Source organism: Nelumbo lutea, chromosome 4 (assembly GCF_056320005.1).
Source record: "Nelumbo lutea isolate HS-2025 chromosome 4, American lotus-T2T, whole genome shotgun sequence".
NCBI classification, from domain to species: domain Eukaryota; kingdom Viridiplantae; phylum Streptophyta; class Magnoliopsida; order Proteales; family Nelumbonaceae; genus Nelumbo; species Nelumbo lutea.
This window is the reverse complement of record NC_142687.1, coordinates 34,943,633-34,967,665: the sequence shown is the minus strand read 5'-3', so window position 1 is coordinate 34,967,665 and position 24,033 is coordinate 34,943,633. Positions and strand designations below refer to the sequence as shown.

The 24,033-nt window shown below is 36.6% G+C and overlaps 1 protein-coding gene across 1 annotated transcript in view; it reads left to right on the top strand.

Annotated features, from left to right (window-relative positions):
* Positions 1 to 24,033, top strand: part of LOC148855153 (ketose-bisphosphate aldolase class-II family protein) — a 124,717-nt gene that overhangs the window by 79,125 nt on the left and 21,559 nt on the right. Inside the window, exons 16-30 of the mRNA XM_088984471.1 lie at positions 4,362 to 4,438; positions 4,605 to 4,659; positions 4,751 to 4,799; positions 5,036 to 5,173; positions 10,036 to 10,117; positions 10,216 to 10,294; positions 10,823 to 10,869; positions 11,249 to 11,460; positions 11,616 to 11,703; positions 11,927 to 12,046; positions 12,149 to 12,267; positions 12,344 to 12,416; positions 12,518 to 12,637; positions 23,595 to 23,663; positions 23,778 to 23,948. Of these exons, the coding sequence (XP_088840597.1) occupies positions 4,362 to 4,438; positions 4,605 to 4,659; positions 4,751 to 4,799; positions 5,036 to 5,173; positions 10,036 to 10,117; positions 10,216 to 10,294; positions 10,823 to 10,869; positions 11,249 to 11,460; positions 11,616 to 11,703; positions 11,927 to 12,046; positions 12,149 to 12,267; positions 12,344 to 12,416; positions 12,518 to 12,637; positions 23,595 to 23,663; positions 23,778 to 23,948 (1,499 nt within the window). The remainder of the gene's footprint in view (positions 1 to 4,361; positions 4,439 to 4,604; positions 4,660 to 4,750; positions 4,800 to 5,035; positions 5,174 to 10,035; positions 10,118 to 10,215; positions 10,295 to 10,822; positions 10,870 to 11,248; positions 11,461 to 11,615; positions 11,704 to 11,926; positions 12,047 to 12,148; positions 12,268 to 12,343; positions 12,417 to 12,517; positions 12,638 to 23,594; positions 23,664 to 23,777; positions 23,949 to 24,033) is intronic.

Here is a 24,033-nt window from a genome sequence, read left to right as displayed (position 1 = left end):
AAGAGAATGGGAGAAGCTCAGAATTAGGTCTAGCCGCCCCTTTCATTAGATTATATACTCATAAATAAAAGAGAGTACAAAGACAAGTATGCCCTTAGTAAGCCGGCTACTTGTGAGAACTTAAAAAACACTTTTAACTTAAAACCTAAACTAATGGGCCTTATGGTTTCAAATGTCGCAACATTTCGCTAATGTTGCCTGACATATGTCGATGTCGAGGCTAACCGACATGAAAATGGATGGTAATATAAAAATTACATTATTTTGGTCGACATTTCCTATATTTCGGAAATATCGACCAAATCGGCCCAAATAACCAAGAAAAAAGACAATTTTTCCTATTATGGCAACATGATGTCGACTAATGTACATTAATAATATAATATATTAGTATACTATATTAATATAATACAGTATATTACTATAAATTATTCCATTAATAATTTCTATTTAATATTTCAAATAAAATATTTATAAAAAAGAATTAACAAAAAATAAAAACAAAAGAATAAATTAATTACTTTATAATATAAAACATAAAATATTCTTCAAGTAATAAAATAGTAACTAGTTATTATTTTTAAAATATTTATTAAAATCAGAAAATGTTTATTAAATTTTATAATAAATCATAATTTATTATAAATTTAGTATTAAAAATCATATTAAGTTTTATAAGAAATCAGAATTTATCATAATCTTAATACTACAAAAAGGCGAATCAGTTTATTAAATTTATAATAAAACATAATGTATTATAACTTTAATATTTAAAAAATCAGAATAAATGTATTTCTATTTACTAGTGTGAAATAAATATATTAGAATTTATAATAACTCAGAATTAAAAATAAGAAAAGAAAATATCGGGTAACCTTGTAAAAACATCAAAATGCATAATAAATCAGTAAATCGTCATTTACTAATTTGTTATTGACGTTAGTTTCTTAGCTTTATATAATGGTTGGGAATAAGATAATAGTCTAGAAATATGTATTAATGCTTCTTTTATCATTGGACAATATATTATTGCATATTTCCCACATATTTCATAATATTTCTACAATGTCTCTAATTTTTACAATATTTCCCCTTGACATTTCCGACATATGTCCTATATTTTGCTAAGTGACATTTCCATCGGCATCGGCATTTTAAACCTTGATGGGCCTAAGGCCCAATAACTCCCTAACTATGCTATGTAAATAAAAAAAAAGTTATATCAGCCCAAAACTCAACAGTAGCATTAACCTTCGGGCTAACTCTATGCCTATATGCAAACTTTGAAAAAACCCAAGTAGATCATCTTTAATCATGTCTCAATATTTTATAGCAACATGGGAGGCAGGAAAAATGCTTCTATCAATTTCAACAACATGTCGATTTTTTCCTTTTAGTTACTCCATGTTTTTGAGGGGTGTGAGGACATGAGCTTTGATGAATAACTCCAAAGTCAGAAAGATAGGTAAAGAGATCCTTCTTAAAGTACTCCTTAGCATTATCAGATTGGAATACTTTGATGCGAGTTTTAAACTCAATGAGAACAAGTTAATTGTCTCATTAACTTTGGGACCTCATCATGAGAATGCATCAAGTAAATCTGTGTATATCTGGAAAAATCATCAATAAATAAAATGAAGTATTTATAACCCCAATAGAAGGTATATGTTATAGTCCCCGCACATTAGAGTGCACGATATCAAAAGGAAACTTGGATCTTTTATTACTTAAGGGATAAGAATTTCTACAATGCTTTGGCAACTAACATGACTCATATCGTAGACTAGAAAGACTAACACTGTAACAACTTAGGGAATAAAGGATGCAAAGAAAAGGACAGATGACCCAAATGAAAATGACATAACATAATTTTATGAAAAGACTCAAACACAGTTGACTCCAAAGCCATCCTTTGTGATGATTACTGGTTCTTTTCATGCACATCAAGTAGGTACATCCTATTGGCCTCATGGCCACTCCTGATCACCTTTGAAACTTCAGGTCCTAGAAAACACAATGTTTGGAAAAGAAGGTTATAGAAAAATTCAATGATTTAGTCAAACTACTAACAGAAAGAAGGTTGGTATTAAGCTTAGGTACATGGAGGACATAGGGTAGGGTAGGGTAAGGGTCTCGATGGCTCTAATGTCTCCCTTTCTAGAAATAGGAGCTAGAGAGCCATTGGAAAGGGAAATCTTATCTCGATCAAGTAATAGCTATAAAGAACAAAAAAGGTTAGGTATACTAGTCATGTGATTGGATGCACCAGAATCAATAGTCCAAGGGATACAATGATTACCTGAAAGGATGCATGATTAACAATTGCACGAGTACCTAGGTGGGCAAAGGCTGTAGGTGCTGAATTGCCTGTAGAGTTGAAGCTAACTTCTCTTTCCAAGTGATTCAAAAGTTTCCCATACTTCTCAAATTCAGTTCTCACAACTGCTAATTGCTCCACAGTGGACTTCTCCTCACTGGACCTCTTCTCACTATCTGGTATAGTGGCTGCATTAATATTTCCCCCTTCTTGTTATTTTTGAACCTCCTTGGCATCAAATGAGGATGTAGTTCCCAACAGGTATCTCTAGTTAGGCTTCTTGCAGTAATCACATTTGACTGCCTTCTCCTTATCCACACTACCCTTTGGCTTCACTCCAGCATTAGAAAAATGATTAGTAGTAGAATTCTAAAGATGTACCTATCTTCTACTCTCCTCACTACTCACCAAAGAATATGCCTTACACAATGTAATATCATCATTGGAGAGTATATTTTGTCTTGTGATGTCATATTCCAAGTTAACTCCTATAAGGAACTCAAACACCTTGTTTCTCTTCACCAACATTCTATATGTTTCAGCATCCTTGGTGCTCTCCCACACAATAGTTTCAAGTAGATCACTTTCTTGCCATAAAGACTTCAACATAGAGTAGTGTACTACTAGAGGCCTCTCCCCCTGTCTTAAATTATTGATTTCGTTTTTCAGCTTGTATGCCCTTGCAACATTCATCTTCTGAGAATATGTTTTAGCCACACTATCCCATATTTCCTTGCCTCTACTGCACACATGAATCTTCACAGATTGTGACCAAGCAAATAGTTGGTGCCATACCGCCATCTAGCTTCACTGTGGTCATATCACCCAACATGGATTCAATAGACCCTCCTGGATTACTTCCAGGTTCACCATTCTGCTTTATGTCAACTCCAGATGTCTCCATTGATCAAATGAAAACAAATGAAAAATAATTTTTACTTCAACTAAGATCTCCCAACATCCAGGAAGGGAAAAAACCAAAGAGAGAGAATTTCACACTACCTGACAACCCGGAAGAAACTGAGAAAACTCAGTTGCTCCTACCAGTGATGGCAGAAAACTCTCCAACCAGGATCAATCTCACTAAGGGCTTCTAAGATGTCCTTCACACCCTGAGCACCACTCTGGAAGGATCCCCTTGACCCTTTAACTTCAATTCTTCTCTAGTCGGCTAGGGTTTTTGGGCCAACTCTCTAAAACACTTCTTGGGCATCAAAAACTGATCTGAAAATCTCCAAAAATCTCCCACCAACTAGGCTGAATGAATCATTAATCAACTACCACCTTAGTTCTCCATACACATTGTGTATGGGATTAAAGAAAGAAAAAAAAAGCAGGGTTTCTTTGCTCTGATAACAAGCTGACAATTAATGATGTAAAACAGTATATTTAATCAAAGAAAAAAAAACAGTTGAAAATAGATCTGAAACAGCAAGGAAGAAGGGAGAAGAGAGGAGAAGAAAGGAAGAAGATTTTGGAAGCAGAGATCGTGACTTTCTCCCAGCCCTTTCTCTTTTATTAGATCAATCATAAGTAAAGTGGAGATTACACGAATGCCCCTAGTAGGGTTTCTGTCGATAACAATAAAAGAAACAAGTAATAAAAGCAATAAAAGGGACCTTAGGCCCATAATAACTAATTCCCACAATAACAAAAATAAATAAATAAAGAGAGGTACAACTAGGGAGCTGTCCATCCCAATATCTCAACAGATCTCATAATCATTCTTAGTCCTATGAGTATATTAAAGTAGGGGGACACCAAAACAGGATAAAAAATACAATTTTGTTTGACAAATGTGAAAGTGCGCAAATTCAGAGTAATTAGTATAATTCCTTCTTCTGGACTTCTTTGTGTATGTAATATGGAAATGATATTGCTATAATTGTGTTTTGTGTTTTCATTTATGTCAGTGAAATATTTTTTACATGTTTTTCAATTAAAAGAATTACTTATTTATTCAAAGAACTGTAGAAGTATAGAAATTTTTATGCTTCAAAATTATGATGACCATAATATGGTAACCCATCTATAAATGTTATAGATGAAGGCAGGGATTTGAAACTGGTGGATGCTCCTGTCTCTGGTGGTGTTAAGAGAGCAGCAATGGGATCACTTACGGTATGGAAGTTGAACTTTATTTGTTTGCAGTTCACAAATTCCTACTTCTAACATATCTATTAATTTTTATTTTCTACAAAAATAGTGATTCTCTATGTTTTCTCCACATTCTTTTAATAGATTAGATCTGGTTTCATAATTAATCTTTTACTTCTTTCCCATTAAGATTATGGCATCAGGTTCAGATGAAGCTCTCAAGTCTGCTGGTTCTGTACTCTCAGGTAATGAGCCTATGGGTGAAGTTGATTATTCTTGGATCACATGAATTGTGGAAGTCTATGATGCTTATTCTTTAAATTTGCGTATGAACAGCCATGAGTAAGGAGCTTTATATTATTAGTGGTGGTTGTGGGGCTGGAAGGTATTCAGAGATGGTCCTTTTTAGCATTTGTTTCTTTCTTCTTCTACTAGGACACTGGATCTTTGCAATGTGAATTCCATGCACATGCTGACACATGGGCATTGCACGTCCATGCAAATCAGTTAGCTGTGTCATTTGCAATATATTGGTTCAGTTTAGAGATTCTTTTGTTTTTCATTGATTTCTTTTGAGGGGGTGCATCTTATGAACCTTTTCTAGAATGTTCTACTTTGCAGTTGTTTAAAGATGGTTAATCAACTGCTTGCTGGAGTACATATAGCATCAGCAGCTGAGGCAATGGCATTTGGGGCCCGGTTGGGTCTAAATACAAGATTGTTGTTTGAGTTCATTACAAATAGTGGAGGAACATCGTGGTATGTCATACAATCTTCAATGTACTTTTTGAAATGTCTATTTGAATATAACAATCAATTATAGACAAAGCCTTATCTTTTTCTATTTAGGGTTGGTTAGATGCATCCCATTATTACTCCACTCTATTTAGGGCAATATCTTCTGCTTAAGTGTAAGTCACATGATTTCTAGTTTTTGACTACACCAGCAGCTCAATTCACAACCTTTAGGCTCCCCCTTGATTTTTAAGCACCAATGTCTCCTAATTGGTGAAATTGTTTCCTTTTGTTGCTCATGGCAAAATCATCTAAGTCCATTTTCCTCATCACATGGCTTTTTATACTTTTAGGATAGTTTTAACTTCCAAGTTCCTTAAATTCATTTCTTTTTAATATATTCATCCCCAGACTTGCCACCCATTGAACTCGAGATTCTGGTTTGTAATATGGACTATACCATTCTATAATTTATTTTCTGTGTGTTTGTTCCACAATGTATTGCTTATAGCTTGAGGGTTAAATGTGGTAGTCTCCCATTTGTTTGTGGCTTAGGTAAATGAGGTTGTTCTGGAAAAACAGGAGCCTATATAAACCAACTAGGTCACATCCTGGTAGCTTACTTGGGTCTAATTGGTGGTGGAACTTCAATTCAGGACAAGCTGTATTCCTTGCTTCAGGAGATAAGATTGACCACTGCTAATTGAAATCAGGAAATTGGAGACTCTAAAGTGGTAATAAGATAGAGAATAGAATTCCCTTTTTTTGAATAATAAAGATAAAAATTCATTAAAAAAAGAAAAGAAATACAACAAAAGAGGTGATGAGACATCACTTGAAGAAGAAGCACAACCAAAGGACCTAGCAATCAGACCTCAATGTCATGTGATTCTATACAAGGTCACGTAGGTCGTATTAAGGACTGTGATTCACGTCTACTATCGTCTATCTTGGACCAGTTTACTTGCTTGAAGTCTTCGTCTTGCCCAAATGGAGTTTCCAGTGAAGCACAAACCTTCAACGTTGATTTTCTTAATGGCAGGAAGGAAAATCAGAAGGGTAAAGTAGACAAGAGAAAGCTTTTAGATCTTAATAGACCAAATTTTAAAATAAGTGAAATGTTGGGAGGGAGTGTCTTGACTGAGGTTAGAAAGAGAAAGGGAGAAAGGTGGATTTCGGTGAGCGATAAGAAGAGGATTGTTTGTGGAACAAGAGAAAATCTTGTTGATTGCCTGTGTTCTTCTGTGAATGGATATACTGGACATTGCTCTCAGGTTGGGGTGATGAGGAGTTTACTAGAAGGATCTTTGAGGAGTTTGAAAGGAGAAGAAGGGAAGAGAAGTTGAATAAAAAAGTTCTTCAGGAAGGAAGCAAGGTATTGGACGTGGATGATTCAAGCTAGGAGGATGCTCTCATTGATGAAGATTAAACTAGAGAATTGAATTCCCTAGCCCTTCATTGCATCTCCATGCTATTAGAAAGGCTAGATTTTTGGCATCCAGGCTGAAGCTGCTGAACAACTCATTTTATTAGATCCAAAACTAGAGAAGGGTTGCATGGAGATGAGTTGTGGGTCCTGCCCAAAGGTTCCATGGAGATGGTTTCTCTTATCTAGCAACAGTTCTTGTAGTTTTTTTCTAATTCAATAGAATTTTCTTTCATAGTAATCAAAAGATGCATTGTCTATAGCTTTCCTGTAAAACTTTTCCTTACAAGTTTGCTATGAATATGTTACACAACACATGGGGCTTCCTGTAGGGCAGAGGTGTATCTCTAATGTTGTGTGGGATCCCATTTTAGAAAGAGTTGAAAAGATATTGGTTTCATGGAAGCTGTGATACCTATCAAAAGGGGGATAAATCACTTTATTGAACAATATACTTGCAGCATTCCCACTTAATTTCTATCTCTCTTCCCTATCCCAGATCAGGTGGCAGCAAAGCTGGAAAGGATGATTAGAGACTTGCTTTGGAGAGATTGGAGGGAGGAGGAGAAAATCCATTTGGTGAACTTGAACATGGTATGCTCTCTCTCCCAAGGCATGGAGGGGATTGGGGGTGAGAATGCTGAGACTGATTAATGTATCCCTGCTAGGAAAATGGTTTTGGCACTTAAATGAACAACCTGGAAGTTTGTGAAGTGGGATCTGGGCTTCGCTAGAGAATCTTATGGGTGTATGGAAAGGGGTAGAAAAAATTTACAACCAGTTTGCTGCAACTATAAGGTATAAAGTGGGTAATATGCAGAGAGTCAGATTTTGGAGGGATATTTGGTGCCCTCACAGGCCACTCATGGATTTGTTCCCTTGATCCCTGCTCTATTTTTGGTTTCTAGGGACAGAAACTCACTAGTGGCTGATTGCTTTCGGGTGGCCAATTGTTAGGTGGTTTGGTTCCTGTTTTTAGAAGAAACCTTAATGGTTGGGGTTGAACAATTGGTGCAGCTGCATCATTTGCTTCTAAGTGCAGAAATTGATGCAAATAAGGTTGATAAGAGGATATGGAAATTCGGTTCTTCAGGATTTTTCCTACTCAAGTCTCTCTATATGCACTTGCTTAGGAAACCAACCTCTCCTTTCCTTAGTTCCAAGGTGTGGCTCCCTTGTATTTCATCAAAGGTGGCTTGTTTGGTATGGTGCTGTGTCAGACAAATGTTTGACATGGAACAGCTTGATGAAGAGAGGAATATATCTGGACTCAGTGTCTTGTGTCTTTTGCCAGAAGGGTGTGGGGACTGCTAACCACTTATTTCTGCACTGTCAATTGTTTTATGTTCTTTGGAGCATATTTCAGAGATGCTTTGGGGTAATGAGATGTTTACCAGCAACAGTATCAGATATTATTTGGAGCTGGAACCTGATTGGATTAAACAAGAAGGGGCGAATCATAAGGGATTCCATACTAGCTGTGATTATTTGGAATATATGGAAGGAAAGAAAGGATTGAATTTTTAACCAAGTTCAGGCATTCAGAGGAGACAACCAGTAGAGTCTGTAGCACACTATATCTCTGGCTGTGTATCCTCCCAATATTTAAGGAATTTTCTTTCTCAAAATTTTTCAATCATTTTTTTGTAATGATTATGGGTGCACAGGCTCAGGTACATAATGTTGTGCATAGGGGCTAAACGTTGCAATTTTTTGTGGTTTGCGGTTTCTTTTTCAAAAGACATGCAACACCCCAATCTTTTGAAGATATATGTGGTAATTCATAATAATTTCCTTCTTTTAGGAGTTCTATTTTTATGGCTTGAGCTTCTTTTTACTCATCTGTAGCGGCATGTATAGAGAAATCAGAAGATTACATCATCATCACTTTCCCTGTACTCTTTTCACTATTTACAAGAGAGTATGCCTGAGAAACTGAAGTGTCATTACGTGTCAAAATATACAGCCTGTTAATGTCATAAATATGTGATTTCTCTCAACCAATCACTTTTAGGTATTAGTATTTGCCTTACACTTCTATTTAACAGCTTCTAGATGATCAATCTCTTACTAGAATGACTGCAAAGTGGAGAAATAAAGTGCAAGAGACATCTCCCCCTGCTTTAATGTATTCACTTGCAGTTTAAGCTGATATTAAGTCCTAGCAACATCCAATGGCTAGAAGTCTCGGAAACTCCATCCACCACCTCCTTTGCTGTCTTCATCCATAAATAATTCCAACTAATGTGTACATGCATAGAATTAATCAGACATGAATTCATCCATAAATAATTCTCTGATTCTTCTTGACTTTTTTGGGCAGACTAGATTCCACTTCTAGGCAGAAAATATCTTCAATTTCTTCTCCAAAATTCTTCTAAAAATCAGTTGATCAGGTGTCATGTTCTATGGTGATATAATATATTTTCAAAGAGAAAAGATGGTTTTCTCTGATACCAAGTTGACTTCCTTAATTCATATCTAAATGCAGAAACTAATATAAAAATTGATTGATTTCAAAGTAAATCAACTAGTAACAGTTCAGAAAAGAAGAGGAAGACAAATAGAAGAATAGAGAGAAATTGCAAGTTTGGGAGCAAAACTGAATGGGTCGTGCACCCCATTCTATTCATCATATGAGAGCAATTATAATTAAAAGAAAAAGTACAAATCTGCCCATAGTGAGTGGCAGCAATAAGAACAATATGAAAAAGATATAATAAGAAATAACAAAGCCCATTCATATAACAGCAGTATAGTAAAAATAGCCCATGAATGAGATTCTAAGAAGCTGGACTGAAGTAGCACAGACAGATGTTCCTAAAGAAGTTGTGAGAGCGGAGTGGAAGCCAGCTGCACTGAACAAATTAAAACTAAACTTTGATGGGAGCTCCTTTGGCAACCCGGGAAGGGCAGGTATAGGAGGTGTTATTAGAAATCATCTAGGTGAGGTTGTGGCACTCTTCTCAGGACCAATAGGTATTGGTGACTCAATACAGGCTGAATCATTGGCTCTACTTCAAGGCTTAAAGATGGCTGAGCAGATTGGTACAACAGACTTAGAAATAGAAGGAGACTCACTGCTGGTCATTTCTTGGGCTAAAAACATTTCATCAAACCTTAGAAGCTCAAATTTATATACAGAGAAATTGACATAATTGCAAGGAAGTTCAACACTCAGTTTGGTTGGATCAAAAGGACTGCAAATGGGTTGGCGGGCACTATAGCAAAACAGGGGGCAAATAGATCTACCTTGTACTGGGCAGAACTGTAAATGCTTTGTAGTGTTGGCAGATTGGGTTAATGCTTTCTGCAACCTATATCTATTGTATTTCAATATTTCTCTGTTATTAATAAAATCTTTTTGCTGATCAAAAAAAAAAGAAGTGTGAAGTGCCATTATCTAATGGTTCAAGTTTATAGATAAAAACATTGAGGAAGATTTGGGGTTCTATTGCAGGATGTTTGAGAACCGGGTACCGCACATGTTAGACAATGACTATACACCATACTCTGCACTCGATATTTTTGTGAAGGATCTGGTATGAAATAAAATTTAGTTTATGGTTTCCTTATCCTAGAAAAATATTGCATTATACAATATCCTGATCAGTACTTTCGTGGCAATAATTGTTTGCAGGGTATTGTGTCTCGTGAGTGTTCATCTCATAAAATCCCACTGAATATTTCAACTGTTGCTCACCAACTTTTTCTGTCAGGTAGAATTGACTAGATCATTGTAATCCTCTTCTTACTCAATTTCTCCTGCACCATTAGAGGATATGAATTAGATAAATGATGAATTATGTTCCTAATTAACTTTCAATAAGGTGGAGAATGTGCTGCACATCCTAAATGTTGTACTTGTACATGAAAAAGATCAAAACCGTTCATGATATCCAGGTACCTTTACAAGAGTGCCGTATCTAGGTAACATAGTCCTATGGTTCAATTTAAGGTGATAGAATGTAAAGATGATTATGTAAATTTTATTTTCTCCCAAGTACTGTGTGTATTTCCACTGCAACCCATTACTTTTCTGCCAACATAATATTTTGGAGACCAGTTTGTGGTGAGCATCTATCAACTGTTTCTTTGAATGTCTACCTTGGTTCAAGTATGCTGTAAATGTGTAATATACTTCTACGTGTTTGTTCTAATGTAGTCTGGGTCTCCTTCCATGATCTTTCCAAGCTTACTTGCATACAACCATACATGTAATAATTAATTATGCTTCCACTGAGCAGGGTCTGCTGCTGGCTGGGGTCGGATTGATGATGCTGCTGTAGTTAAGGTATAAGCTTATATTGGTTTTGCAGAGTCATGTGCTTATATTTGAAAATTCAGATAGACAATCTTATATGAATATGAATAAAATATTTAATATTATAATCCAGATCAAATTATTCTTCATTGACAGTTAAGCATTATTATATTTCAGATACTTGCATGCATCTATTTAGGGTTGGATAAATATATAAATTTATATAATGGGCAGCAGAAAGATAAGAAGAAATCTATAAATATGTTATAAAATTTGAGTTCTTTAAACCACCAGAAACATGGTGGCGTGAGACACTTAACAAAGCCTGGATGTATTAAAGTGAGACAGAAGGCCACTTATGGTTGGTTGTAGTAACAGGCTCATCTGCAGTTTGGTCCTCTCTTTATAGGTGTATGAGACACTCACAGGAGTTAGAGTTGAAGGGAAGCTTCCAATTCTTAAGAAGGAAGATGTCTTCAAATCTCTCCCATTGGAGTGGCCACGGGATCCCATTGAAGATATCTGTAGATTGGGTCAGAATGCATCGAAGACTTTGGTTGTTCTTGACGATGACCCAACTGGAACCCAAACCGTTCATGACATTGAAGTCTTAACAGAGTGGTGAGTTTCTCTGGTTATACATGTTATGATCTGAACAGTTAGTCATTCCACTAGAGAGTAATTCCCTGAACATCATATTATTTAACCGTAATACATCTGTTCCTCCATAAGGTACATTTCAGGAGATTACTAACTGTATTATATTTTCTATGCAGGAACATTGAGTCACTAGTTGAACAGTTCAAGAAAAGATCAACTTGCTTTTTTATTTTGACTAATTCTCGATCTCTGAGTTCTGATAAGGTAAAGGGATTTTAATCAGAAAGGTTGACATCTCAATTTCCAAAGTTTGTACCTTATCAGAGAAGGAAGACTCCAAAATTTGTTGCCTCCTCAGAGATGATTTTGGTTATTGGACTCTGATTTAGGGACAAATATATATTTTAACAAATATAATTATGGAACCATGCAATAGAGGCTGTTCATTTAGAAATTATACCCTAACCAAAACGTTGATTTCTCACAGGCTATTGAATTGATAAAAGATATCTGCCAGAATTTGGACACTGCAGCTAAGTCTGTTAAAAATGTTGGCTATACCGTGGTTCTGAGAGGGGACTCTACACTCCGTGGTCACTTCCCAGAGGCAAGATCTTTGAGTCTCTAGTTGTGAATTAATGTATTCTGTTATTTATGTTCAAACAGTTACTTCTTAACACCAAGATGGTTGCCTTTTTTCTTATTTTAGGAAGCAGATGCAGCTGTTTCAGTACTAGGAGAGATGGATGCATGGATTATTTGCCCCTTCTTTCTGCAAGGAGGGCGTTACACTATTGAAGATACACACTATGTGGCTGATTCTGACAGGTACCTCTGTTGGGCAATGTTGTATACTTGTTCAACCTGAAAAGTACTGACACTTCTATTGATGTGTTTGTGTTAGGCTTGTTCCTGCAGGAGAGACTGAGTTTGCTAAAGATGCTGCCTTCGGCTATAAATCTTCAAACCTTCGTGAGGTTTATTTTCTCTCTTCTATGCACATGCATATTATAGTGCTCCATGCTATATATGCCAATGGAAATTGGTCTAATGGTTATCTTATGGGTTTCAATGATAGTGGATTGAGGAGAAAACAAAAGGTCGGGTACCAGCCAGTTGCGTTGCATCTATTTCCATCCAGCTCTTAAGGAAAGGGGGACCAAGTTCTGTTTGTGATCATCTATGCAACTTGAAGAAGGTATATTGTTTATTTCTGCCTATGCATGTATTGTTCAGCACATCCATCTTTATATTGTTTGACTACCATCTATGATCATACCTTGATGCTTAAGTAAACATTTGGATGATCTTTGGTCTTTCTAGAAACCTCATTTAGAGATTTGTAGTAGTTATTTCTTCAGATTACCAGGGTACTAAAACATAAAGTAAATTAGTTATTTAGATCTTAATTTCACTTTAGGTTCTATTTTTCTCATAGGTTGATGCTATAAAAGCTGTATCCAGTCCACCTCTCTCAAGACCCCAGATAGCTGGGACCAACATTGAGTAATGGCCCCATTTTCTGTTGATGCTATGATAGCAGGGACCTAAAATCTCAGAATGGCAAGCTTATAAACATAGATTTGAATCTGAATGCATCCACTTTGTGCAATGATAATAATAAAGAGAAAGAAAAAAGAAGGCTGAAGGTTAGGCCCATATCCAGTCCACTCCTCCCAAGACCCTGGTTTGGCAGGATCAACATTGTGTAATGGCCCTTACAGATGCTCTAAAATCAATATAGATGCTGAAGATAGTCTTAGGGGTGCAAATCGGGTAGCCAATTTGAAGGATTTCCACTGCATCAGGCCCGGGCCCTCAGGATAGGCCCCTTCAAAATTTTATAAATGATGAACCCTTCTTTGCCCAAGTTATACTATTTGTCTTTTGATTTGTTGAATAAAATTGGAATATTGCCAATATTTTAGGTCAGTGCTTTTTATTCATTCTTTAGGTCAGTTCTGTATCGATTTTTCCAGAGTTTTGGCAAATATTTAAGGAACGTAGTTTTTTTTTTCATGCTAGTTTGTATTTTTGTTTTTTTCCTTGACTTGATACTACTATCTTTTCCATAAAAATATAGGAGTTTAGCCTTTGTATCTCTGTTTCACTTTCCTTCTAATGAATTTAATGTGGCAAGAATGCCTTCTAAAGTTTTCTACGATCCTGAAGGTGTGGGAGATTTTAAAAACTACTACTAATACTAGGAACAGCATTTCTAAATTTGAAAAGGGTTTCCTAATCAGGTGATATAGTGGGACTCTAGATCAGCCATCTAGTCATCTACTCAATCTCATTGTCCAGACCATCCTATATCCCACCTTGTATTGGCCTTTCCCCCATTGAAATTAGCTTTTCAATCATTCAATGTTATTATTTTCAATTTAAAAACTGTCCACATAAAAGGGTTTTTGTTACACATGGCCAAGACTTTTGAGCTGAAATTTCTACCATGGATAGAAGGTGAAGAGATGAGCATGTAGATCCTTCGTAATCCTTCTTGGCCACCACAAGCAATCTTTTCCACATGTAAGATTTGAGTCATTCGGAGTTCTAGGTAAATGACTTGCAAACTATTTTCTTCTAAAATAGTTTGGATTTAGGTTTATTTTCACATGAAATGAGACATACCTTTCTTTGGGAAAGTTCCTCCAAGCTATTAAAAAAAACCTTAAAGATCCTTCTTTTCATTTTTGGAAATTTACCTTAAAGATTGTTGGTTTTAAACCAAGAATAAATAACTTATTTTTGTTCATCTGTGTTCAAATCCATTCCAGAGACTTGTAGGGAGACTCTTATATTTGTATATGACCAAACCTGATATTGCCTATGCAGTGGGTGTTCTTAGTCAGTTCATGCATAATCCTAAGACCAGAGTTTTCAAGGCACCAAGGCAAGGCTAGGCGACAGGGGGGGAAACTTGTTGCCTAGTCGCCTAGGCGAGCGCGTAGGCGACGCCTAGGCGATGGATTTTTTTTAAGTAAAACCATATATCCTAGGGTAGTTCCCTAGGTTCCATAACCATATTTCCTTAATAATTATTCATAATTTTCATAAGAGAAGTACAAATTTCATGTTTAAGTCTAGAAAACCAACATTTTATGAGAAGAAAAAGAACAAAGGAAAGAAAATTCAAAAAATATAGGGGAAGAACCCCTACTTTTGTTATAGGAATGAAAAAAAGAAACAATGGAAGAAGAAAATGTGTTGATTAGACAAAATTTTAAGTTCTTCCCTTGCTTATTGGTTCAAGTTTTGAAAATTTAGAGGGTTCAATCAAGGATCAAAATTTTGATATGATACGCCTTGTATCAGGTGTATTGTATTGTATCTTTGGAGTCTCGATACTTTCGGGGACCCTTTTTTTAAATAATATATATATATATATATATATATATATATATATATTTAAAATTGAAATTGACAACCAAAGAAATAAAAAAAAAACAGGGGGAGTATTGTTACAAGTACTAATACACCTCTACCCGTCTACCGATACACAAAGGTGTATCAATACTTTGAACCATGGGTTCAGTATAGTAGTTAGCAATGTTTGCATTGATTAAACCCTAACAAATAAGAAAATAATAAAAAGAAATTAGTATATAAACACATAAAATGAATATTCTAGTTTAATAATGTCTATTTTATAATTATAATGTAAAAAAATTTAAAATATAAAAGTATTTTATAACCAGTGCACAAAATTGCTAGGCGACTGGGCGAGGCGAGCCTCTAAGGGCACCTTGTCACCTAGGCGTCACCTTGACAACTATGCCTAAGACAATTCACTTTGAAGCTGCAGAAAGGATCCTTAGATACCTTAAGAAGTTCCCAAGAGCTAGTTTGCTATTCCAGAAACATGGGCATCTAAAGGTTGAAGTGTATACAAATGCTGATTGGGTGGGGGTAGTCGACGACAGAAAGTCTACCAATGGGTATTGTACCTTTGTGGGAGGAAACTTAGTCAATTGGAAAAGCAAGAAGCAAAGTGTGGTGGTAGGTCCAGTGCTGAAGTGGAACACAGAGCTATGTCTCATGGAGTTGCCGAAATCATGTGGATAAAAAACCTGTTAGGTGAACTGGATTTTGTAGTTAACAAACCCATGCCACTTTATTGTGACAATAAAGCAGCTATCAACATTGCTACTAACCTAGTCCTTCGTGATAAAACAAAACATATTGAAGTGGACAAGCATTTTATTAGAGAAAAGGGACGAAGAGGGAAAAACCGAGATGAAGAGAAGAGAAGAGAAGGGAAGAAGAGAGGAGAAAGAAAGAATAGAGAGAAAGGGGTTCAGACTTGTTGTGTCTAGTCTACTGCCCCAAGTGCTATTTATATTAGGAAAAGAGGTTTAATGATAGGAATACCCCTGTCACTAGAAACAATAGAAAATAACATTTTAACAACAACATAATCAGAAGGAAACATATGAAGAGGTGGGACCACAAGTTGGTCAATCATTTTCTCTACACTCCCCCTCAAGTTGGGAAAATATATTTATCATTCCCAACTCGCTTAAATCTGTCTCAAGTTCGATTCTGTTGATGGCCTTGGTGAAGACATCAGCAAGCTACATATCAGTGGCAGCATAAGGAAGGCATACTTATTGAGAGGCAACTTTCTCTTGGATGAACAATGTTAATGGTCGCCTAGTTATCACAATACAACATTGAGGGTCTTTCAAACTCAATTCCCAATTCTGTAAGGAGTGATTTCAGCCATAATATTTCAGCAGCATGCCAACACCATTAGCCATAGGTGTATTTGGCTTTAGCACTGGAGCAAGCAACAACATTTCATTTCTTGCTCCTCCAAGAGAATAGATTTTCTCCAACAAAGGCACAATACCCTAAGGTAGATCTTCTATCATCAATATAACCTGCCCAATTTGCATCAATGTATACTTCTATTTTCATACGTCCATTATTTTCAAAAAATATATCTCAGCCTGGACACCTTTTCAAGTAGGCTAAAATCCTTTCAACAGGGAGGTGAGAGGTCTTGGGAGAGTGCATGTACTGGATAACGACACTGACAGCATAAGAAATGTTAGGGTGAGTCAAGCATGGGTAGAGAAGCCTTCCTACAAGTCGTTGATGCATACCTTTATCTTCAAGCGGCTTACCATCTTTTGTTTTTATCTTATGATTTTGTTCAATGGGTGTATCTACAGGCTTAGCTCCCAATTTTCATGTTTCTTCCATGAGATCAAGAACATACTTCCTCTGGGGAATAAAAATGCCATGCTTGAACCTTGCCACTTCAATCCCAAAGAAATACCTCAACTCACCTAGATCCTTTACTTCAAATTCTTGATTAAGCAGTTGCTTAAGAGAATTAATTTCATCAATATCACTTCCTGTCACAACAATGTCATCAACATACACAACTATGAGAGTCAAAGTAGATCATTTCTTCTTAATGAAAAGAGTGTGGTCAGATTGGGCTTGAACATAGCCAAATCTTTCCAAAGCAAGTCTGAATCTATCAAACCATGCCATTGGAGATTGTTTTAAACCATACAATGCTTTCTTCAACTTTCAAACTTTGTTACCAATCTCTGCATCATAAAAACTAGGAGGCAACTCCATATACACCTCCTACAAGTCACCATTTAGAAATGCATTTTTAACATCCATCTGAAATAATGGCCATGAGAAGTTAGCAACAAGAGACAATAAAACCTTGATAGTGTTCATTTTTGCAATTGGTGCAAAGGTTTCCAAGTAATCTATACCATAAGTTGAGTGTATCCCTTAGCAACTAGTCTAGCTTTATATCTTTCAATTGTACCATCGGCATTATACTTTATTGTGAATATCCACCTACACCCAACAAGTTTCTTCCCTCTTGGCTAATCTACTAGTTCCAAAGTATCCACTTAGGGACAACTGGGGCTTCTTGCACAGTTCTAGGAATAGGAATGACAGCAATGGAGGTTAAAAAGGACTTATATGATGATGAAAGGTGGTCATAAGAAAGGAAATGGAAGATACAATGGGCAGTGGATGAGGTACAACGATGCTTCCCCTTGCGTATTGAAATTGGGAGGTCAAGGTCATCTAAGGATGGTTGAGGCTCAGTAGTGGAGGTGGGTATATCACTAGTAGTAGGAGTGGGTAAGGAGGAGGCAATACCTGAATCTGGTGCCACAAAGGAGACAATAAATGGCCTGGATTGATCATTATTGGAACCAACTTGCCTCCACCATCTTTTGTGAAACACCCTTAATTCTTTACACTTTTGACAACTCCCCTCATTACACTCCCCTCCATTCACAAGAATAGGCAAAGGGACATCTTGAGCAAAAGTGCCCTGCTCACCACTCTCCCTCTAAGGTGGAACTCTAGGGTAATAGGGGACATCTTCAAAGAAGGTGACATCCATAGATACAAACCTAGTTCTTGAGATAGGGTCATAACAACAACACCCTTTTTGATTTTGTGCGTACCAAAAGAAGATACATTTGGTAGCCTTAGGGTCAAATTTTGAGCGGTTAGGCCCAAGGTTTTGGACAAAATAGATGCAACCAAAAGTTTTTGGAAGAATAGAAAACTATTCCTTATCAGGATTCAACAAGTTAAAAGGAGCTTTCATGTCCAAGACTTGTGAAGGAATCCTATTAATGAGATAAACAACAGTGAGAATGGCATCCCCCATAAACATATAGGAGCATTATAGTTCAACATGATGCTTCTTGCAACTTCAAGGATGTGCCTATTTTTCCTCTCAGCTACCCCATTCTGCCGAGGTGTATGGGGACAAGTGCTCTAATGAATAACTCCATGTTCAAAGAGATAAGAAAATAAGGGTTTTGCAAAATATTCTTTGGCATTATCAGATCTGGGATTTTTTATTTTAATCCCAAAATGAGTCAAGATCATTTGATGAAAAACACAAGTCAAAGTGGGAACCTCATCTCGAGAGCGCTTGAGGTAAACCCATGAAAACCAAGAGTAGTCATCGACAAACAACAGAAAATATTTGTACCCTCCGATAGTAGGAATATGATAAGGCCCTTAAACATCGGTATGCACAATTTCAAAAGGAATAAAACTTCTTTTGTTACTTTGTGAATAAGCTGATCTACAATGCTTTGCCAAGTCACATTTATCAAAAGAAATGTATTGCCAATTCCCAACTCTAACACTTCAAAATGGACATTCGGATTGACTCAAACAAAGTAGGAAAAAGACTCTTTAAAGACCTAAAAGAAAGATGACCAAATCAATTATGCCAAACCATAATTTGACTCACAGACTATGACACGAAAGACTTCCCAGATTCTTTACTCTTCCCAAGTGGATGTTCAAGCAAATAGATCCCATTCATCTAACGGCCAGTCCTAATCACTTTCCTCGTTGCCAGATCCTAGAAAACACAACGATCAGGGAAAAAGGTCACTGAATAGTTCTGATGTTTAGTGATACTATTGATTGAAGTAGACAAGTACTTAGTTTAGGAACATGTAGAACTGAGGATAAGGAAATAGCATCAAAGTCCTTGATGTCTCCCTTGCTTGAAATAGAGACAAGAGAGCCATCAGCAATAGACACTTTGTCTTTGTAGAGGACAAGCAATAAGTGTGAAATAAGGAAGGCAAACTGGTCATATGATCATATGCTCCTGAATCTACAATCCAAAAATGGCTAGTGTTACCTGGGGAAGAGTTGATAATCTCTTCCTTGGGGTCAGAACCAGACTACCACTCCTGAGGTACCATGGGATTAGTCTCTTGAGATGCCACATTTGTTGAGTTATATTTCTTCTGATTTTGCTGGGCTGGCTTCTTACTCTAATCAGACGCTGATTTCTTACTTAATTCCTGAGCCCGTTTAGGCTTGCCATGGAGGTCCCAACATGTGTCTTTAGTGTGCTTGGACTTTTGACAGTCAGTGCACCAAAGCTTATCTTTGTTGTCCACTCTCTTCTGTGAACCACCCTTCTTAAAAGAGCCTCTCATATTTGAATTTGTACCTCCTCGGACTGCTAGTGCAACCTGCTCCCCCTTTGCACAATTCATCACTCTTCTTCTACTCTCTTCAGACTGAACTAAGGCAAAAACTTCCTTAACTGAAGGCAAGTCCTTACTTCCCAAGATTTGTACCCTAATAGACTCATATATAGGACTCAAACCCAAAAGAAAAGCAAATACTTGTTGTTGGGAGACAAGTGACTTATAGGCCTTTGCATCTTCATCACATTTCCAATTCACATTTTGATAATGATCCAGTTCCTTCCAGATTGATGTCAGATCCAATTAGTACACTGAAAGACTTCTCTCCCCTGCTTGCAAGTGGAGGATTCAGCTTGCAGTTGGTATATCTTTGCATAATGCCTCTGTTCTGAACAAGTAGATTTTGCTTGTTCCCATATTTCACAAGCTGTTTCAGCCCACATAAACGTCTTCCTTACTTGTGGCAGCATGGAAACCAAGAGCCACCTATCATGTTCAGCACTTCCAGTCTTTGGTTCCTTCACTTTACCATTAATATACTCTATTTTCCCCTGGCAATAATGTAGAGTTTAATTCCCCTAGACCATTCAAGGTAGTTTAGTCCATCAAAGGGAATTATAGCCATGGGGAAACTCATATCCATCCCCTCACTCATTCCGTTTTGACCTCCTAAAATCCCAGAAGTTGCAGAATTCTCAGAGGACATGATTCAAAATACTATTCAATTTCAACACACACCTTAAGATCCCTCTTGACACCCAAAAAAGTCCTAGAAACACACCAGAGATACAGTCCACATGCACACACTCTGATCTGCACACAATCTGAACACAGACCAGATCCAATTCTCCAAAAAAAAAGGTTGATTTCAGCACTGCACAGGTTTAACAGTCATAGTCCACCAATTTCCAGTTCATCTAAACACACCAACTACCAGGAGAGACCATAAAACTGTGTAGTCACACCCAAAACAGGGAAAAGCAGGTCATTTGTGACCTACAGGTATCCCATTCTCAGGTACAAGGTCACACTAGGGCTGTCAACGGGTTGGGTCTGGGTTGGAACCAGCTGGAACCAGCTGGAACCAGAACCAACCCAACATGAAATGTTGAGGACCCAGACCTGGACCCGATAGGGTCTGTAATTTTGGGACCCAGAACCGAATCGATAAGTTCTCAGGACAATCGGGTCTTACCCGACAGACCCTATTATAATAAATAAAAAACAAATATTTATGTTTAATATATATTAAATATTATATGTATTATACTATGTTATATGTATAGTATATATATTATATAATATTTAAATAAATAAATTATAAATATACTATACACCGGGTCGGGACTAGGTGGAACCAGTCCCAAACTGATAGTAATCGGGATCCTATATCAGGACCTGGAACCAACCTGACGGTTCCAATTCCCGGAACCAGAACCAACCCAATAGGTTTGGGTCCATCGAGTCAGACCCGACCCATTGACAGCCCTAGATCACACGATCCACAGAAAAGAGGTCTGAACCTCACAATTCCTCTGACAGCATTCAGCAGTCTTGTTTCATAAGTTTTTTCTTGGTACACAACCAAGAGAAAAGGAAAAAAAAAGGTAAAGTAAACTTGTACCAGTCATAGGTCAACTTCTCTGGTCTCAGTTTGGAGAAGACAGCAAGATAAAGAAGAAAGAACTTGTTCAATCTGCTCTCAAACCCTGTAGAACTTGGCTCTGATACCATATTAGCAGAGAATAAAAGAAATAAGGAAGAAGAAGATAAGAGAGAGAGAAGAGAGAAGGAAGAAGAGAAGAGGAAGTGTTTGGAGAGTTCTAATCTGTCTGGCAGCACCAGCTTATGTTATTATATAGGGCGACCATAATTAAATAGGGAAAAGACCCTTATGCCCCTACCGTAGTTAAAGTACATAAACAGAGATAAATAACCTATTTTAACCAGACCAAACTGACCCTAACTAAGCAGAATAAAAACATAAATGTAAAGTAAACATTCCAACAGATACTTGCCTTACAATCCTTTGATAACTTCTCTAAAGCCTTAACAAAGAATCTGGTCAAAGACTTGCTTGTTGGTCCATAAATTGGATGTAAGTAGTTAAATTTACGTGTTAGATCACATGATTGTGGTCTCTCTGGATAGATTGCTGAATAAGATTTCTTTGGCTCCAAAACCAAGGCAGTTGGACATGTTTTAACATATAAAACTAAGGATCAAGTAAAATGACAAGGTGATGACTCATAGAACACCGACCTTGATCCCATGATTTTTAGCCTCTTTCTTTTTCTTTTATATTTTGATGTTTTTCATCTTTGTTACTGGACTGTTGAACAAAAAACCAGTGAATCTTTGGAAGTTAGAAATGCAGAACTATCTGACCAATACTTTAGATGTCCCTTATTGCTAAACCTGTTCCTTTCATGTGTCAAGTGGGTTAGTTTAATTTTAAGTTCATCTGGGTTGGATTGAGGTCTTCTCCAATCATTCCAAATCTGACATGTTACCAATCTAGATAAATGATACACATTATTTTATTTTTAGTAGTAATGTGTACATGCTTTGCATGTGGCAATTTTAGATGATGATAGTAATACTGTGTCCCAAATTTTCTACATTTTCTCATTTTTATATGTGTATAAAAATACAAGGTTCAAATCTTGGAAACAGCCTCTGTTGTGCAGGGGTAAGGCTGCATACATCTGTCCCTCCCCAGACCCTGCATTGGTGGGAGCTTTGTGCACTAGGCTGCCCTATATGTGTATAAAAATAAATCTTGCTTATTGCACTTATTTTTGTTAAATATGATGAGTATATAATTTTAGAGATGCCAAATGCTTTCTACACAATTTATGTATTTTTTGTCTTTTCTATTTTTTAAATTTTATTATTTAACTATGACATCATGTGTTGATTCATTTGACCCGGATGTTTGAATTGCTTACCACTGGACGGAATAACGGTTTTGTTTTGGGGCAGTTAAAAATCATGAGTTTTATATTGTTAAAAGTATTGATATGGATCTAATTAATAGAATTTATTGGTCCCTAGGAATCCAGACCATCTTCACATTCATTGAGACTAAGATATCCCCAGCTTCAGCTATCAAGTGTGAAGTGTGCTAGTCTCCAGGACCCTCCTTCCTTCCTCCTTAACCACGCAATACTATTTGCAGAATCCCCTTTAATGGTTAAAGAGGATAAACCTAGCCGTTTGACAAAGTGAATTCCTGTAAGTGCGCCAAGACCTCTGTTTTTGTAGCATCTGCCTCGGAGCACTATAAACCCAGCAGATATTCCCCTTCCCCTAGGATTACACCTCCAATTTCTGCTTGACCTGTAGAGACATGGGCATTACCATCATAGTTTAGAGTCATAACTCCTTCTCTAAAAAAATGCCTCATAATGAACTCAGATCTTAGAGTCAACACTGTTGCTGATAGCCTAGCAAAATCAGAGGTTTTTAGAGAAAGCTTGTTTAGTGATAGTTGTTTGCCTTTGCCACTCTAGGCTTCAGTACATCCTCTCATTTACTTCCTCTTTTGTTTTCAATAAAAGTTATCTTTGCTCAAAAAAAAAAAAACAGAATTTATTGGTGAGAAAATAAATTCTATTAACTATAACGGATTAGTGAAACAGGAGTCATGTAGCCACCCCCTATAGTTGGGATAAGGCATGATGATGATGATGATGATGATTGGTGAAAAAATAAAACCTATAGGATTTAATAAGAGATAATGGGAGTTGATACCTTAAGGCTCAGTTTGGAAGGAGTACAAATACAAACATGTGCAGTGCAAATACATACAAAATAATACAAAAAAACAAGGTTTTGCACTCTACATATTTGTATTTGTACTCCTTCCAAATTGAGCCTAAATCTCAGACTTAATGAGAGGGAATTAAATAAGGTGAAAAGTAGTAGTTTAAATTACATTTCCAGCCCTCACAATCAAAGAGAGACTAAATTCAAAAATAGGGGTATTTTAGTCAAGAACAAAAATTTCATACCCTCATTCATACTTTTAATAGTAGTATAGATAAGTGTACATTACTGCATGGACTAAATACTGATTCTCATATTTTTCTCATGTACAAAGTTGTATGTTATACATGCTTTTTCACTCCAACCAAGTATCAGTACTAGCATTTTCTTACAATTTCTTTGGGTTTATTATCTGATCTCCAGGGAGCAGTATGTGTTGTTAATGCAGCTAGTGAAAAAGATATGGCTGTATTTGCAGCAGGAATGATCCAGGCAAGACATCTGATTGTTAATATATTTCTTTATTGGATTTTTTTTTTTTTTACTTCCTTTGCTTTATTTGTTAAGAAAACTATTAGTCTTACAGACCAGTTATTAAATTGGCAGGCAGAACTGAAAGGGAAACGTTTCTTATGCCGCACAGCTGCTAGTTTTGTTTCTGCTCGAATTGGAATAAGGCCAAAGGCTCCAATATTACCAAAAGATATCGGAATCAAGAACGAAAAGAATGGTGGGCTTGTAGTTGTAGGGTCATATGTTCCCAAAACCACCAAACAGGTTGAACCTGTGTTCTTTGACCATTTGTTTCTCCTTTTTGCATTCTTTCCATTCCTTCAACAGTTTTTTATCTGTATCTCCATGC